Source organism: Diplotaxodon limnothrissa, linkage group LG10, assembly GCF_057381915.1.
Source record: "Diplotaxodon limnothrissa isolate DT_005_m linkage group LG10, D_limnothrissa_male_GT1.1, whole genome shotgun sequence".
Taxonomy (NCBI): domain Eukaryota; kingdom Metazoa; phylum Chordata; class Actinopteri; order Cichliformes; family Cichlidae; genus Diplotaxodon; species Diplotaxodon limnothrissa.
Genome location: NC_140605.1, coordinates 19,432,090 through 19,450,233, shown reverse-complemented (window position 1 = coordinate 19,450,233; position 18,144 = coordinate 19,432,090). Strand labels below are relative to the sequence as shown.

General features: G+C 42.9%; 1 protein-coding gene across 2 annotated transcripts in view; it reads left to right on the top strand.

Moving 5' to 3' along the window:
• Positions 1-17,857, top strand: part of stard13a (StAR related lipid transfer domain containing 13a) — a 49,244-nt gene extending 31,387 nt beyond the window's left edge. The window contains exons 1-14 of one of the 2 annotated variants that reach the window (XM_085364543.1): positions 76-806; positions 6,871-6,942; positions 7,929-8,010; positions 9,286-9,349; positions 9,631-10,946; positions 11,925-12,095; positions 12,681-12,840; positions 12,968-13,166; positions 13,518-13,731; positions 14,628-14,742; positions 15,269-15,520; positions 16,295-16,512; positions 16,968-17,144; positions 17,227-17,857. In XM_085364543.1, the coding sequence (XP_085220669.1) occupies positions 302-806; positions 6,871-6,942; positions 7,929-8,010; positions 9,286-9,349; positions 9,631-10,946; positions 11,925-12,095; positions 12,681-12,840; positions 12,968-13,166; positions 13,518-13,731; positions 14,628-14,742; positions 15,269-15,520; positions 16,295-16,512; positions 16,968-17,144; positions 17,227-17,344 (3,663 nt within the window). In that variant the 5' untranslated portion in view covers positions 76-301 and the 3' untranslated portion in view covers positions 17,345-17,857. Of the gene's footprint in view, positions 1-75; positions 807-6,870; positions 6,943-7,928; positions 8,011-9,285; positions 9,350-9,630; positions 10,947-11,924; positions 12,096-12,680; positions 12,841-12,967; positions 13,167-13,517; positions 13,732-14,627; positions 14,743-15,268; positions 15,521-16,294; positions 16,513-16,967; positions 17,145-17,226 lie in introns of those variants that run through there. The other variant, XM_085364542.1, reaches the window with a different exon arrangement.
• The last annotated feature ends 287 nt before the right edge of the window (positions 17,858-18,144 follow it).

Here is an 18,144-nt window from a genome sequence, read left to right as displayed (position 1 = left end):
GTTCCCTGAGCGCTCAGGGCATTGGTTGCTGGTCATGTGACCAAAGGAAGGACCTTGTGAAAGTCGGTCTTCCTCCCATCTCAAACTCAGCTGAGCAGTCAGCCTGTGTTTACCATCTGAGTCAGGTGGTGTGATGAAACCTGCGTGTTTGTTAGACTGTGGTGATTCGGAAGGAGGAGCCAGGAGGGAGAAGAGCTGATTTGGCTTCCAGTAAGGACATGTTAAAGGCAGGAATTTACAAGGAGTGCTCACTCTACAATCCACCACCCTGAGACTTGGAGTGTAGATCAAACGTTATGTTATGGAGACTGGAGACATCACTATGGCCCTTATGGATGACATGGAAGCTGCAGTGAGTACAGTCCACGGGGCTGGCTTAGTGCACTGTGAAGATGCAGACAGAGCAGATTCTGCAAGGAATGAAGAGACAGCAAACGTAACAGAAACTGCTAAACATGCGAATGAGGACACGAGGAGTTTAACCGCTGCTGACAGTGTGGACAATACGAGGGATGAGAGCGCTGACAGCATGTGCACAGAGGACAGTGCAGACTGTGCTGATGTCACAAACAGTAGGAACATGGAAATCGGTGACAGTACAGACTGCGGGGATCACAGTTCCAAGGGCGCCAGTAATGACAGTGAGAGTGACTGTGAGAGCAGCGGTGAGAGTACCTGCCTGGAGGCCATGACACCCGATGGGCAGGACTACTACCTGAGGCTGGGCGACACCCCTCAACGGCGCTCTGCCCTGCGCCTCTCGCGCATCATTGCTCGCAAGCAGCTTCTGCGGAGGCTGGCACAAGGTAGCTATGGAGAAGATGTTTTAATGCCTTTGATTTAAATTCAATCTCATGCCTCAGTAAAACATAAGAAAGTATGTCAATGCAGTTTTCAACTTTTTTTGTTTTTTGTTTTTCTCACATGTGTGTCTTTCTTAAAAAAGGGGGTGACAATAGGTTGATAAGTAAACTGAAAAACCTCTCATTAGATCTTTGAAGCCTACCAAGTGTAAATGTCACTCATCACTTGTTCTGTCCATTGAAAGAGAGAGGAAAGTGCTGGGTGCACATTTACACAAAGTGCTTTGATAAGTGTTCCAGCTGTTAAACAGGGGAAGGAAGATTCTGATTGCAGGGCTTTAATGTTAGATTGCGTCTCCCCTGTTTGGAATTGGGCCTATTCCACAGTGGTTCCCACCTGATGCCTTAATTATGCTTCAGTGGGAAATCTATGAAAGGGTAACCACCTGAAGTGGTTCTTCCACTTCTAAATTCCAAGAAACATCATCTAGTCAGACATGTGGAGCCACTTCCACTCCAAAGATGTCTTTCATAAATCTGAAAGAAGCCATAACAAATGCTTGAGGGCTGTAGTGTTCTTGTTTTTGTCTCTTCCCCCTACCCGACTGGTTACTTCCTGCACTTCCTGTCACGTGACTCAAGCTTCCCAAGGAGTAAATTTAACAGAACAACACTGTCACCGCAAAGGCCGCCTGTGTTCATTGAAAACGACAGCATGCTCTTTCTCTGTAAGGCTGCATTGTTGGTGCTCTTGAAACACATCAGGCAGTTAGTGGTCAATTTTTTTTCTCCCTCAAAATGCCATGCCACATAATTAGGAGCAGAAGCGTGTTAAGTCTTGTGCTACGTGTTATCCCTGCTTCATGATGAATGGGTCTCAAAGAATCCAGATGATATATGAAGTAACTAAAAGAAACAGTGATATGCTGGAGGAGAGAGATGAACAGGAATGTAGACGGGGAAGCAAGTTTATGCCTGTGCTGGGTGATGGTATGACTTTTTAACTTTCACTCACTCCTATTTTTGCACTCTTACATGCACTTCGCTCTTCTCAGCCCTCACACAAACACACTGTCTCCTTCACCCACTTCTGTTGCATTCCACTCCTCAGCAGCTGGTCGAGTGTGAGGCAGCCTTTAAAACAACACAACTCAGTGACCTAAACAGTCGGTCACCGAAATCAGAGGCTTTTTAACAGCAGTAGTGCTTAATTCATGTCTCCAGGTACAATAAAGCTACTTTGAGCTTCTTCCTTGCTCACAAGTTGTTACCACAGCAGGTAACCCCCTATATTTGATTACTTACTTTTATATTGGATGCCCTTCCTGACACAACCTCAAAGGGGTTTGTGTCTCCTCCTGTTCTCAAACCATTGGCTTTTCATGCATAAAACAAATGTGCAAACTGCTGCCCTGATTTATAAATGTGTATGGGTGACATACAGATGTGTTAAAGGCTTTCATAGTGGATCTAATCACTGTCTTGCAGCAGATTGCCCCCCTCTGAGCCTGGTTCTGCTGGTGGTTTCTTCCTGTTAAAAGTAGGCTTTTCCTTCCCACTTTTGCTAAGTGCTTGTTCAAAAGTGGTCCTTTGATCACTGGGTTTTCTCTGTATTATACTTTACAATAAAAAGCTCCTGGTGTTGTGATTTGGCACTATATAATTAAAACTGAATTTCATTGAATTGATTCAAACGCTACACAGCGTTCACATGACATTATTACCTAAATCTGTGAATCTGAATCTGATTTCATCGACAGCCACTTAACTATTTGACTGATTGCTCCCGACTGTTGATTGAGTCCATCTCTTTAGTTTAAGGCTTGAAATATGGTAATTGTGAGGCGCATGTATGTAATGCTAACATGATTTTTTATTCATAAAATCAGTGCAACTCCTGCATTTCTGCTCTGATGTTATCCTTCCTGTTTAAATTAACAGCCTAATCACTAAATGACAAAGGGGCTAATATGTGACGCAAGAGCCAACACCATAATGGTTTTCTTTTGATTTCTCTAACAAAATGCTTTAGCACCCTCTGTTGGAGAAAAAATTACATAACCAAACATACAGCTTGACCTTCACTTTTCTTCACTCATCCTATTAATCTAATCTGGTAACACTCAGTATTGCCCTGTGCCTTTATTAATTATGGTCAACTGCTTAATTACAGCAGTCCTCGCATTTGTGCCATGTCGCATATATGTAGGACTGAGTAAACTCTGCAGTCCTTCATGTGTGCATGCTTCCACCGATTCTGTGTCACAGTATATTTCCAAAGCTCGGTATTTGTCACAGATGCACTTCATGAGATAGAACAGGCATATTCCTCTTTAATGTCCTTTGCTTCCTTCTTCATTTTCTTCACTGCCTTAAAAAAAACCTTTAAGAGTAAAGGACTAAGTGCTTTAGCGTATGTAGGAATATGGCAGCTTTCCAGGCATCCTGTGTGTGTGTGTGTGTGTGTGTGTGTGTGTGTGTGTGTAGTCTGTGACTGCTCAGTGTTATTTAGACTAAAGGGACAGATCTTATAAAAAAAATCTATTCAATTAAACTAAAAAAAAAAAAAAAAAAAAGCTCTCTTGTGGGCTTCACTTTAGCCCAGGAACTTCCTGCTGCTGTTCTTAGCTCACATGTCACTTTGAACACATGGGAAATTTAGAACAGGAAATGATGTAATCCAGGGGACTTTGGGGTCCTTGGGACCCAGTACGAGGCAGACATAACACAGATAAAAGGCTGCCAGAAAAGTCAGGGTTACTGGTGTGGGATGAAAAGCAGGAAATGAAAGGTAGAGAAAAGAAAGTTTCATTAAAAAAAGCTGTGAGGAGATTCGGGTGTTTGAATTATATGCGTTACGTCAGATTGCTGGCACCCTTGTTATGTAAGAAATTAAATTACAGCCTCTTTGTCCCACACATGAACACCATAACTCACAGACCAACCCACAGTCGAGCGCACTCGTACACATACCATCTGTCTGGCTGTTGTTGGCTTTCTGCCTGTTGTCGTATATTCTCCTCAGCACCAGTGCAGTGAGATATGCTGAAAGACAGCATGGCGGGCAGCTCGGATTAGCTCCGTCTGACTGCGTGCACTGGGGTGTTTTGTGGCCTGCTAATAATATGTTTGTGTACTAATTAATCTCTTGATTAAATTCTGCACAGATGAATGGCAGTGCTTTGTTCCTGTGCTGAGAGCAGCTTTGCCGTTGCCAATTACACATGCACAAACATAGCAATGAAGTATGCCATTGTGTGTGTGTTTGTATTCTAGGCTTTTCAACTTTTTTCTTTTGACATTGGCTGCTTTTTCACTCATTTTCAGTCCAGTGTTTGTACTTGACCATTTTCAGAGGTACATTTTTTTTTATTAACTTGTGAATCATTCAAGCATAAAAAGACACCTAACTCAAGGAACGAGCCAGCGTTGTGTCTACACATAACAGAAAACTTAGCAAAGAACCCATTTTAAATGTTATGCTTAAGCACCTTGTTACTAGCATCCTGTCAGAAAAACACAGAAGTTGTTCTCACTTCTTTAGTTAAAGCAAAGACCTGATACAGGACCTGTGAGATGCATCTGACCCTTCATTTGATCCATCTACTGTTACTGAAACCTCATCAGAAATGATCTCAGTGGAAGGGTGGCTGTCAAGAAACCATACTTAAAGAAGATCGTCAAGCTAGATCACCATCCTCACATTCAAAACCTGAAATCTCTTTGTGGTGCATATTTTTTAACCTGTGCATGCACGCATTTTAGTGTTTAAAATCTCAACATACACTAAGCAGACAGCTGGTGTGGTATGGCTTCCTCCTTGTGGTGTTCCCACAGGGTCCATCTCAGCTGCCACTCCCCACCCCAGCTGTCTGTCTCACCCTTGTTGCATTCTCTGACTCACTGGAGGCAACATCTGGACTCTTCTAAATGTCTAGTGTGTCTAATGCATGTGTGTTCGTACACATTTGTTGCTCGGATGTGTAGGCTTGTGCTATAAACCCAGAGACGGAAGGTTCGAGCGTCCTTGCTAACCAGCCAGTAGGTCCAGCTGACATGTGAAGTTGGCATCCACCACTTGTCAGGCTGCGACCTCGGGGTCTGGCTGATGCAAACGTCAACTGAAATTATTTCTTCATGGAATTCATGGGGCAACATCACTTCTGGTAATGACAATCATGGTGTGACGCGAAGATGTGCAATTGACAGGAACAAGGATGAGTAAATTTAATGGAAGAAGCAAACGGGGCGGCTACATCCTTTGTTGAGAGAAGGATTCAGAGGAGGATGTGGTAGGAAAGGTTGATAAGAAGAAGGATGTAGAAAGAGCGCAGTGAGGGCAAAAGTAAGTAAATAAGTTTAAATGAGCACATAAAAATCTGAGGAATTAGTAAGAAATTAAAGCATGACAAGAAGAGCCTAAAGCAGAAAGTCTGTAAAAGTAGAGAGATGTTGTATGTAGATCCTAACTAATATGAAAGTGCGAGAGAGGAGGTTGAGGAGAAAATTAGAGGGAAGAGAAAACCTGCATGGGGCAGGCTGGAAGAGGGAGGCAGAGTTGTAAACACACGGGTTGGAAAGGCAGCGGGGAAGAAAGCGCAAAATCAATGCCACTTGACGGAAAGCTGCATAGCAGCGACTGGACGTGCCACGGGATGGAGAGGAAACGTCAGTCTGAGCAAAGGACAAAGGCATAGAAGCATGTCATCACCTACACCATGAGAGCTCCCAGTAAGTTTTCACGTTTCTCCTGAAAGCCTCTCGCCCATGAAATGCTTCTCTCTGGGATCTCTCGGTCTCTGCAGTCTATTTTCAGAGAACTGGAAATATTTTTACCCCGAGCGCTGCTTCATATGTGACTTAGAGAGAGGAGTTATGCTGAGAATGTTGGAAGAGGGTTGTAATTGCTGGATTGTGGTAATGGGATCATTTCCTCTGGCCATTCTCATCTCTGAGGGTGAAGTCTGACATTTGTTTTATTTCCCTGCTGAACTTTGTCCTCTGTGTTTCTGCGGTGACTTTCTCAGGCAGTGCCAGCACCTCTGTGAGAGTGAATGAGACACGTGAGAGTGAATGAGTGTGGCTTTGACAGAGAGATCAGATAAGAGCCATGAAAGTAAAATGATGAAGTTACAGTTGCTCTTATTTGACCTTTAATACTTATCATTTAACATTTCATTTTTTTCACATGTAAATTCCTTCCCATTCTTTTCACTTCCTTATTATTTATGATTTTTGTATTTTTCTAGCATGTCTCAGTGCGCATTTTAAGTCATATTGCACCTAAAACACATGATTGCTGTCACCAGATTATTAAGATGTCTTTGTCAGCACAAAGAGGCGCTGCAGAGCGGTTTAATAAGTGTCTGCTCATAAAGTGAGCGTACTGTACACACACATACCCACACACTTGTGCATTTCAGGGCTGCCAGTTTAGAGGTGTGTGCAGTACATAGGCTTGTGGAAAAAAGTAGTAAAACAAATGCCTGTAAAATGTCTCAAGGTGTTGGCGGCACCGTGCTGACCTGTTTTATTCTTTATACATTTATACTTTCAATTCTGAAGGCTGGTGTATCTATATCTGTAGTACAGATGTAATGTTAGACAATGTACGCTGCTTCCTTTGTCCACTCAAGATAATGTGCATCCTTCTCTGGCAAATTTCCAGCTTTTCCAGTCTCATCATTCCTCTTAATTCCCAGAGGGAAGTCTCGTTTTCTGAGATGTTCCTCCTCTGTTTCCGTAACACGCTCAGAGATGGATCATGGAAAATGAGTCACTGCGAGTCTGTCTTTAATTTGATTTATCATGTTTTTCAATTTATTAATTAAGACTTTCAAAATGTTGACCTTGTTCGGCTGCGATTCTCAGAAAGGAAATCATTTGGGGACTTTCCTCCATAAAATTTGGTTGTGGTGATATATAATGCAAACTAGAAGCTGTAAATTTGTAAAAATACATCGTACTAAAAATATAGTTGAACAGTAGAGATCCTACATGATAAAATAAACATGCATATGTTGATGTTTGCTCTCAACATGCCTCTACTGCTTTCTTTGCTTTTCAGAGATTGAGGCTAAGGAGGCTTGCGACTGGCTTCGAGCAGCGGGATTTCCACAGTACGCTCAGCTGTATGAAGGTATCACGCACACAGAGGAGCCAAAGTTCAGCTTTTACCCAGCTGACTTGTTTCACACAAGGACCTCCTCTTTCAGATCTCTCCTTTTGTTTATTCTCTGCGTTCTGTGTTCTTTCTCTGTTTTATTTTTCCACCATCTGTGCTTCTCTCTCTCTTTCTGCCATCTCTCCATCCTTGTATCCTCGTCTTCTGGGCCACTGCGTTCTATTTCCAGGCTTCAGTTCCTGTCTGGAGGGAGGGGTCATGGGAAAGGCCTTGTTATCACTGCTGGGACTCTCATAGCTTCTACTTCTGTCTTCTTTCTCCCACCTTTCTCCTTGTGCCCTTCCTCACCCACCACTTTTCTTATAGTCATCTACCCATCTTTCTTTCTTTCTTTCTTTCTTTCTTTCTTTCTTTCTTTCTTTCTTTCTTTCTTTCTTTCTTTCTCAATAGCAATTATTCATGTGATGATCATTGGATTTTTTATACGTTTCAAACATAAACAGGAAATGGCCTAATCTAAGAAGTTGCTCTTAAAGCACAACAGTCCATCTTTAGCAGCACACACACACACACACACACACACACACACACACACACACACACACACACACACACACGCACACATATGCACACACACAGCTTCTCTGAGAAAACTTGAGAGCTTCAGTAATGTTGGGTTGTGGATGCCGGGCTCTGGGACTCTGTGGCTGCTCCCCAGGCAAACATGAGGCCTGCAGTCTGCAACCACACGCTGAGAATCACCAAAATAAAAAAAAGCTTGAGTCATTTTAGCATTGGCGCTCTGTGGGATTTGAGCTATTTTGGGATTTGAAAGCGTGTGCGTATGTGTGTGCATTCAGAAAACTTGAGATGCAGATGAGGAGTGTTAACAGTGGTGGCAGCAGACTTCTTTAACAGTTAACTCAAAGAGGAATATGCAGACTCATGTTATCTGTTAGTCATTAACTAAAAAACTCATTTTCTCTGTCTCTTTCATCCAGATTCCCAGTTTCCGCTTGACATTTCGTCTGTTAAAAGGGACCACGACTTTTTGGACCGGGATCTGGTGGAGCCTCTTTGTCGGTAAGGACGCCGGCACGTCGACGCGTTTCAGTGTTTACACTTATGCCTCCACCCGTACACACTTAAGACCAGAAAAATTCTAGCTTCCTTTTCCTGCTCAGTTCTCTGGCTTGTCCTGCGGCCTCATGCTAACTGCTACTCATTAGATGTCTGACCCCCCTCTCCCTAATGAACTCCCCTTCCACGTCTCCCACCCATATACTTTGAAGCTTTGATCTGGTCACCTCCCCTCCCCTCTGTCGAACTCTGATCTCCCATTCAAAGAGGAGAGACCCTCGGGGGGAAAAGCAGGGGGCGAGGAATGGGTGAGAGTAGTGGGGAAGGAGTGAAGGGATGCCAGTACTTCCCAACACTTCCCAACTTTGTGGTGTTTCTTTCCACATGTATTTGATTTTTCCTCTTCAGATCTCCTGTTTTCATTTTATTAAAGCTTTACATGGTTGCAACAGCTTATCCTGCTCCTTATCTGCTTCTTTTCTCTCTCCTGCTTAGCCCCCATCTCCCCAGTGTCTATGGCAGAGGAGGGTGTGGTAATTAAAACGTTAGTGGCTCCTGACAGCTATACCGTGAGAGAACACACATCAGATCCCCTGAAAGTGTCTCAAGAGCTATAAAACATGCTCATAATGTGTTGTTTAAATGTTAAATTATATAGTCATTTTCGCTATGACACAAGTTGTGCAGAGCAATTCTTGTCTGGCCATTTGTATGAGAGGACAGAGAGGTTTACAGTGAACGAAGGAGGATTTCCTACTGTGTTGTTAGAGGGCTGAAATCCTTTCAAATGACAGAGGTCATGAGCCCTGAAACGTGTTTTTAACAATCCCGTCTTAAAGGCACGGACACAGACACCACCCCGCTAAAGAGCCACTCATCACATCCTAAATGAAGGTGGAGACAGTGGAAGCTTTCCTCAGGGTGAAGGGAGAAAAGTGAAGGGGAGGAGCTGGCCGTGTTCGGGACTGAGAATCAATTTCAGGGGTGTGATGCCAGCAGAGAAAAGTAGAAGAAGAGAAGAAGAAAATCAGCGTGGAACATGTGTGTAGACAGACTACAATGAAGATAGTGTCTGAGAAGAAGTTTAAAGCAGGCAGTGAAGAAGCATATCTGAAAGTGGACCCAGCAGGGATGTGAGAAGGTGGTAGTGAAAAGCAAGAAAAGAGACTGAAAGGGAGCGGCGTCAGAGTGCAGATGGATAGAGACACACAACAGACAAATCGCATCCAGAAGAGCAGCTTTAGATGCAGCATTTGACTGTGCGCTTGTCTGTTGCAGGCGTCTGAATACTCTGAACAAGTGCGCCTCCATGAAACTGGACGTCAGTCAACCCAAGAAGAAAGTAAGTCAAAAATTTTGCCAATGAATTACAAGAACAGAGGTTTTTGCAGCTTGATTGTTGTTCCTCAATTACTATACACAGCTACAGTACTTGCTTGCCTGAAAATTATGGTGTGGTGTACTGTCAGTCACTGTGATGAAATGCATTTTGATTCATACTGTAAAATTGTTAGCTTGTTCAACAATGGATCCCAAATCTTTCAATAAATTTAAGCTATTTTTATTTTCTAGTATCCTAAACTTAAGACAGTAGAAGCTCATACTTCCTTTTTCCTTCCACAGGGTGATGACTCCGATGAAGATGATCCATTGGCTATCAGTAAAAGGTGGACGTTCGAGTGGAGCAGCCGACGCTGGTCTCGCCTACAAGACTTCCTGTCTGACAGCACCAATGAAAGCAGCCCGACAGGTCAGGGGGAGGGTCTGCACAGCACAGTGAGCAGTGAGAGCGTGCTGACAGACCTGAGTGAGCAGGAGATCACGGAAATCTCCTCGCTACACAGTGAGGACTCTGCCTCTGCCATGCCCGACTCCATATCGATGGCCTCCCTCTCTGCTTCCTATCAACCGCCACGGGAGCTCCCACACTATAACTCCCTGCCGATCAAAAGCAGCCGCCACGGGCAAGGGAGGCGGAATAAAGCCAAAGAGTTTTTGCGGCGAATGGAAATAATGCGTACTTGGGGGCCATCGACGAGGCGCAAGGGCTCAAACCGCAGGCCACCGCTGGTCATCAGCGGGCCGGTGTTACAGGGGGAGGAACCTCAGGCGCTGCAGATGCTCCAGTGTACGCCTATCAGCCAATTAGAGCAGAGCCCTAAACACAACCACCAAACTGATGGTGACATTTCCCCTGACTCTCTTAGCAAGGATTGTAAAGACCAGGTCACAGTGAGTGTGAGCCCCAGCAATGAGACTGTGGAGCTCCCTGTGAAGGAGCCTGTGTGCATAAAGCCCCGCACTGCCAGCAAGAGAAGCAGCATGTATCTGGAGGATATGGTGTTGCCTTCTCAGGGTAAAAGGACCGAAGGTCAGAGCCAGTTTGGCAGACACCAGTTTCACTCATATGAAAACCTCCTCATTCACATCCCCAAAGACCATAAACCAGGCACCTTTCCAAAAGCCCTCTCCATAGAAAGCCTGGCGCCTTCCCCTGGTGACAGAAACAACGACCCTCACGTGCATGCCCGAACTTCTCCCCGTGACAATGGCCTGGGTGAACCCTGGTCTGGTAAACCTTTGTCTAAACCCTGTCCTGGAGCTCCACGGGGCAGCAGAGTGAGTGTTTATGACAACGTGCCAGGCTCCCATTTGTATGCCAGCACAGGAGACCTGCTGGACTTGGAGAAAGAGGACAATCTGTTCCCTCACCTGGATGACATTATCCAGCATGTCAGTGGTCTGCAGCAAATTGTGAACCACTGGAGCCGTAGCGTGCTGCCCGAAGGGGAGACGGGGGAGGGGGAGGAGGAAGGGGAGGGCCGGACCACTCCCAGCGAAGGTGAGAGAGACGGGGTCTCCTTAAATGACACAGATTCAACGGGGACCAGCCGGGAGAGGAGAGACTCTGGAGTTGGGGCCTCCCTCACAAGACCACGGTGAGCAGCCCTTCAGCTTTTTAAAGGATAATTATGGTTTTATTACTACTTGAGTTGTGTTTTTATAGTTTTGGCCCTAAATTGTATTGATTATATTAACAGTGTAATCACTACAATCATGGCTGAGATCTTGAAGCACACCAAAGTACTCATGATGTATATAAGCAACAGTTTATTTGGGGAAAAAACAAAAGAGCACAACCAAAGTGTTAATGAAGCAGTGCACAGTAAAAAGGGTGGTGATCCTGGGTTAAATTGTGTTTATATTTACAGCTCGTTGTTCACTTTCATTGGTGGTATAGATTCTAAATGATAAACCATAAAAAAAGGGTCAGTTACTGCTTGTATGTTTCATTTTCTCTTGCCTGCGTAAGAGTAAATAGCTAATAGATAGACATCAGGCTTAACTGCTGCCTAGCAACACCTCTGTCAAGTATCCAGTACTGGAAAATTGGTGCGATGCCCTTTGTTGTCCATATATGCCTCTCTGGACATGTACTATAAATGTTGGGAGTCCAAATAATATTGCATGGTTCCTCTGAAGTTAAAATCGGCTCCAGCAGCCTGTGCTTGATGAATCAAGTGGGTGCCTTTCAAAGCTGAAGTCTTCTCACTCCACATCAGCACTTTGTCCTCCACCTTTGAACAGTTCTTACTAAGTTCATTAAGAAAAGTAATATATGCTTCTCCTACTCTCTGCTGGAGAATCATAAGAGCCCCTGATGGTTGAATGGTTGATTTTTAATCAAGGACCTCCTCTTTAACATTGAACAGGTTGGGTAATGTTTCTACTGGCTGCCTTCAGCAAATCAAATCTGTCTAACCTGAAGTTTTGTTTTAAACCAGTACAATTATATTCTTCCCTAAACGCTAGTTCCACAAAACTATAATAACAAGACTCAAAATAAACTAGACTCATATTTACAGTGACTGAATCACAGTGTCTGATTGTTTGCTGGTATTTTCTTCCCATCCCAGTCTACGATGGCCCAGTTTCAGAACTTCAGATCATCTCAACCAGCCGGCATCTTCTCTGCAGATCAGCAGCCAATCAGCGGGCCAGCTCAGCCTGCTGCAAAAGTTTTCCCTGCTCCGCCTCACCGCCATCATGGAGAAATACTCGATGTCCAACAAACACGGCTGGACGTGGTGGGCGTGCATTACAATCACTGCACAATTTCAAGTCTACGTTTGTCTTTCAGTCATTCATTTATTATAAAACTAGACATTCACAACCTGTCAAACATACACGCAAAGTATCTCAAACTGTTTTATACATTTCTTTATCAAACCTCTTTCTTCATCTCCCCGTCTTTTTTTCCTCAAATATAAAAAATATAAACCATCTTTTTGGTTTTTCCTTATGTGGTCCAGGTTAGCAAGGTACAGTATGTTCTATACGCGTGACACTTTTTGCAGTGGTTATTTTTACTGCTTCCATTAACTCTGCAGAAGAGCTGAAACAGCAGGACCATATGGCCAACCATCAGCTTCATTTGGTTTCAAAACATGCATGCAGTTGGGCTCGTGCATGCCGCAGTGTTTGAACAAACTGGCTTTAGGTTGTCACCCCCACACACTTTCATCAGTTGATTATGCTCTCCAAACGCAAGCTTTGACTTGTTTACGGTGACCTTTGTTTACTCCTGTCAACCGGCATTTAAATAAAGAGAAGATAATCAAAGTATGTGCCACTTTTTCTGCCACACACTTAATTCTCTCTATTGCTTTCAGGTCTGTGCCAAAGTTTATGAAGCGCATGAAGGTGCCAGACTACAAAGAGAAGAGTGTGTTCGGGGTTCCCCTCATTGTCCATGTCCAGCGCTGTGGTTTTCCACTCCCCTTGTGTTTACAGCAAGCCCTCAGCCACCTCAGAACACATTGTCTGGACCAGGTTAGAATCAATAAAACTTTGTCCTTCTTAAAGCGCTACTGAAGGCGTGAATAAGCCGATAAACAGTTAATGCCCTGCCTGTCTCTTTCCCGTGACTGTCCCTTCCCTTCTGGTCTTCTTCTCTTAGGTTGGATTGTTCAGGAAGTCCGGCGTGAAGTCTCGTATTCAGGCGTTGAGGCAGCAGTGCGAGTTGTCTCCTGACTGCGTGAACTATGAAGACCAATCAGCTTACGATGTTGCCGACATGGTCAAACAGTTCTTCAGAGACCTGCCTGAACCTCTCCTCACAAGCAAGCTAGGAGAAACCTTCCTGCATATTTATCAGTGTAAGCCACCTCAGAGGCACACCTGCAGTCATTTGCATGTGACTGTAAATAGCTTTAATGGTTTAGTTGGCCTTAGTAAACAGGCAAACACAGTATATGTGATCTGTTTGTTCTTCTAATCAAAAATTAAAATCACATTTTAATTTCTGAACCAGTAAAAAACTGCTTCAATCTTTAATCAACGATATGCTATAAAACAACGTTGTTAATTGTATCCAAAATCATAAATCATATTCAGTCAAATATTGAAAACAGTATTTGCTATATAATGAAGAATTTCTATTGTTTAAAACCTTAACCACATTGTTTATTTGACCCATCACTCCTCCTCACGTCCATATTTTTCTTCAGATGTCCCAAAGGAGCAGAGACTGCAGGCCGTCCGAGCGGCCATCTTGTTAATGCCAGACGAAAACAGGGAGGTTCTGCAGACGCTGCTCTACTTCCTGCGTGACGTTACATCAATGGTGGAGGAGAACCAGATGACACCCATGAACCTGGCTGTTTGTCTGGGGCCGTCGCTCTTCCACCTCAGCATACTGAAGAGCGAAGCCTTATCACCAAGGTGCGCATATGGGATGATGAACACGCTGATTCTTGCATAAAAAACATAGAAGCTGATGAAAGTGAAATTATTAACTCGTATTTGCCTTAAACATTTGATTACATTTAATTACACTGTTTTAATTGTTTTTAGTTCTCCATAAATTCCACAAATTTACTCCTTTTGCTAAAATCTGATGCCACACAACACTAGTCTTTACAAATATTTCCTTGCATATAAAAATATCTCTCAAATTTCTCTTTTTAACTTTTGGATATTGGTAACTGATTTTATGCTTTGTTAATTGAGCAAATCTAAATACTACTAAACATTTGACTATTACAGTCATCAGTTAACAAAAGAAGGATTCAGTTGGTTCTCAGTTTTGTTCACAGTTATGGATTATTCTGAGCAGTGTAAAAATGTCAGTGTAAACGAAGATTGTAATTATGTGTCAGTACATTTAGAAAATCAACAATCATGGTAAAAAAGAAGATACGTCCCATTTCAGTTATAAGGTTTCATGTTTGAGGATAAAATTCAATAGTACTTGGTCCTTACCAGGTGTTAAAATTAGATGTTTAAAACTTCAGGTGTGTCATTATTTATTTATTAAAATTGAAGAAAAAGTGCAGACACACTGTGAAAAGAGAAGTACACATTTATTTCTTCCTCCATAGAAAATAATGGGGTAAGTAGCAGCAAGGTTCTGCTAATCAAACGGTGTAACCACCCTTATAAAGATTGTTTGTCGTGCTACCACTCTGATTCTCCTTCCTTGTTGTAATGTTTGCTATAATTTGCATGAAGATCATTTGTATGTTAGGGATCTGGACTTAATTCTGTCCATTAATGACTCCGTATATATCACCTGTTGTACAGTTCTGTATATTCAATAATAATTTGTGTTCCTCAAGGTCAATTCAGAGGAAGTACACTACAGGCCAACCCGATCAGAAAGACCTCAGCGAGAACCTGGCTGCCACTCAGGGCCTGGCACACATGATCACCGAGTGCCAACGTCTGTTTCAGGTCAGGATCAAATACGCCACTATTTATTTCTGTTCACAAAGAAATAATACATGACTCTATCTTTATGTAAGACACTGACAAACAAACATGAAGCTGACTGATGTTTGCCCTGCTGCGTGGTTAGTAGCCAAGGCCACGTTATAATTGCATTTAATGAGCTCATTTCTAAAACTGTAGCTCATCATTACTTTGAGGCTGTCAGCGTGTACAGTATGCTGCTGCTTTCAGGGAGAAAGACAAACAGATTTGATTACTATGCATGCGGTTTGAAGGGTTTTCATACAGGACTGAATGATTAGCTCTTCTTAACCCACAGAGGACTGCAGAATTCCTCCAACACAGGGAAATGACCAGTGAGGTTATGTTTAGAAGATAATGGATATTAAAACGTTTTACCAAACTGACAGGAGCTGCTGTAATACACTATTAAACTTATAACTACAGTTCATTTTCCTCTGTAAAAGTTTTTGTATTTAGCTGAAGTGGTGCTGTGTGATCTGATTCACTTTCTCTGGCTGTTCCACAGATCCCAGAGGAAATGGTGACCCAGTCCCACAACTCCTACATGGAAGCTGAGCTGATGGTGCCCCCGCTGGACGAGCTTTGCAAAGCTCACGAGGAGGAAGTGGATGTGGACGAGGAAGAAGAAGATGAGGAAGGATCCTATCATGCACACCTAGAAAGGCTGATCCAGAACCTGCTGAAAGAGGCCAAAGATAAGAGCAAAGGCTGGGTGTCTCGCTCAACTACTGACCATACAGAACTGTCATTTAAAAAGGTATGTGTGGCTACTGAATCTCTAGAATAATGGATGGATATTGGGAGGGTTTGGAAGAAACTGGATGCAGAGCAAGGACCACAGTCATACAGGCATAGAAGCTGTCAGTAACGCCCAGTAACACTCAATTGCTGGGGAAAAGTGTATGTTGCACAACCAGTTGGCTAGTGGTTGTGACTGAGAGGATCCTGGCAATTGCAGCAGTGAAATTTCTGCAAACACTTGCAAACTACTTGCTCGATGATGATGCAAACTACAAATGTTGGAAAGCTGAATCTTTTGGAATGAGGCCATTTCCAGTTTAAGATGCACTTTTTCAAGTTTTACTACAACGTGAAGAGATGGTAAACTGTTTGCAGAGTCAGCATCTTCCATACAAATACTGATCACTGTAGTTTGCTAGTAACAAAAGTTTTTTTGGGGGGGGGGGGGGTTTGACCATCTCTATATTTGCATGTGATTTAAACCTAGCTACAGCCAGCAGCCACTTGCCAACTAATTAGAAAATGCATATTTTTCTTTAGCAACAGAACGTTGCTCAGGTTTTTTCTGACTAGTCTCTTGACCTCTGTGACTTGGGCTTGAAGTGGAAATCAGAAAAATATTGTTCTTATTCATGTCTGTGCAAGCAGATTATCAGAAACATATACTGATTACATCTACATCTAACCACTTAGTCTGGTCTAGGAAAATCAAATCTATAAAGTTTCTAGTATTGCCCTTGAGATACACCTTTACATAATATTTCGCTCTTCCAATGTGTTTCTCTCTAAGGTAGGAGACGGTAACCCTCTGAGGAGGTGGAGAGTGTGTGTCGAGGTGTCGGCAGCTCCCGCTGAGGTGCTGCATCGGCTGCTGAGAGAACGCCCGCTGTGGGAGACTGAATTACAGCAGGAGAAGATTCTGGAGACGCTGGACAAACAGACGGATGTGTACCTGTACTCCTGCTGCAACATGCCACCTCAACCCACCTGTGAATATGTGGTACTAAGGTCAGGGAAACTAAATTTCGTTTGCATTTTCTTTTTGCAATCGGTGTTCTCCCTCACATAAAGACTGACGTGTTGAATGAAAAGATTAAGCAGAAAGAGCAACAGTATGTCTGTTTAAACAGGGCTTTACATACAGGAGAATTTTTAAAATACCACACTGGGTAAAAAGAAGAGCTGTGACAAGCGGCTGATTAGTTGTTGGAAAGAAAATTGATATGTTCTCCAACTCCTACAAATGTAATGGGGGCAGGTTCTTCATATGTGACAGTTTGCAGCTTTTATTCTTGGCAAGACGAGACATTTATTATTTAATAATATGAACATTTTGATTGCCTGTTTCAAAAATGTAATCGCCCGAGAATTTACATGAAATTGTTCCTGAAAATAAACCATTGATAGTTGAAGCCCTAATAAGAAAGAATACCTCAAATTGACTCCTTGCTTGTGTCCTTTAGATCATGGCGTACAGACCTCTGTAAAGGCTCCTCTGCGCTTGTTAGTGTGTCTGTCGATCATGAAGACAGCCCACCGATAGGATCAGTGAGGGGGGTTGTGCTGGAGTCACAGTACCTCTTAGAGCCCTGTGGGACGGGGAGGACCAGACTCACCCATATCTGCAGAGTGGACCTCAGGTGTGGATGCACCTCCAGGGTTTTTAAAGTCTTATGTTTCAACCTCGTCTGCAGTCGCTAATGAGTGTGTTTCTTGTTACAGGGGAAGATCTCCAGAATGGTACAACAAGGCATTTGGTCACCTATGTGTTAACGAAGCCCAGAGGATCCGCTCTTCTTTTCTCCCCGTTGACCAGACAAGCCCCGAGGCCAAGCTCTGAACCCCAGAAATTAAGCTTTGTCTTGGGTCACACTGCCAAAGCAGCTGAGCCTGAGAACCAGTGACCCAGGAGGATAATCACCCAGGCAGTGGACTTCAGCCTTTTCACGGTGCTGAGGCATAGGAAGCTTTACTGTACCACACACAGACACACACACTGAAGGAAAGAGTATTTGTGTCATTTTATCAGGTGTCTTTAAACAACATATCACTACTTATTTTTATCATAAATCATTATTTTCCAAGCCTTTAAAAAACACAGATTCAGTGTTTGTTTCCAGTAAAGTAATTTAGTGATTTGACACCAGGTCTCATGTATCCATGTAGATTATTGGAACTACATTATTATATTATTATATTTCTCTGATTTAATCTTCCAAATCTTCCAGTGACGAGGTAAGGAAGCCAGCACCAGCAGGTATGATCATGACGATGCTGCTGCAGTGGTTGGGTTAGTGTTTAACCTTCACCTGATCACTTTCATGGTTACTGTAACAGAGTACCTAACAGAAATGTACACCGAAGTTAAATATAAGTTATATTAGAACATATAATATAAATTATATGAATATAAATACAACAGATATTAATTATCTTAACTAATTTTACATGACCTGCCTGACAAATATACATGACAAATTTGATCAAAGCATTTCACAATGTTTTCTATTAATAGAAAATAGATAATGTTACTTCTATTCTGATTCCATTGTAGAGTATTTATATAAAAAAAACAATCACACAGCATTGATAGTATGTGATGATCTTCAAATCTAAACTAATAATACACTCGTGCAAACC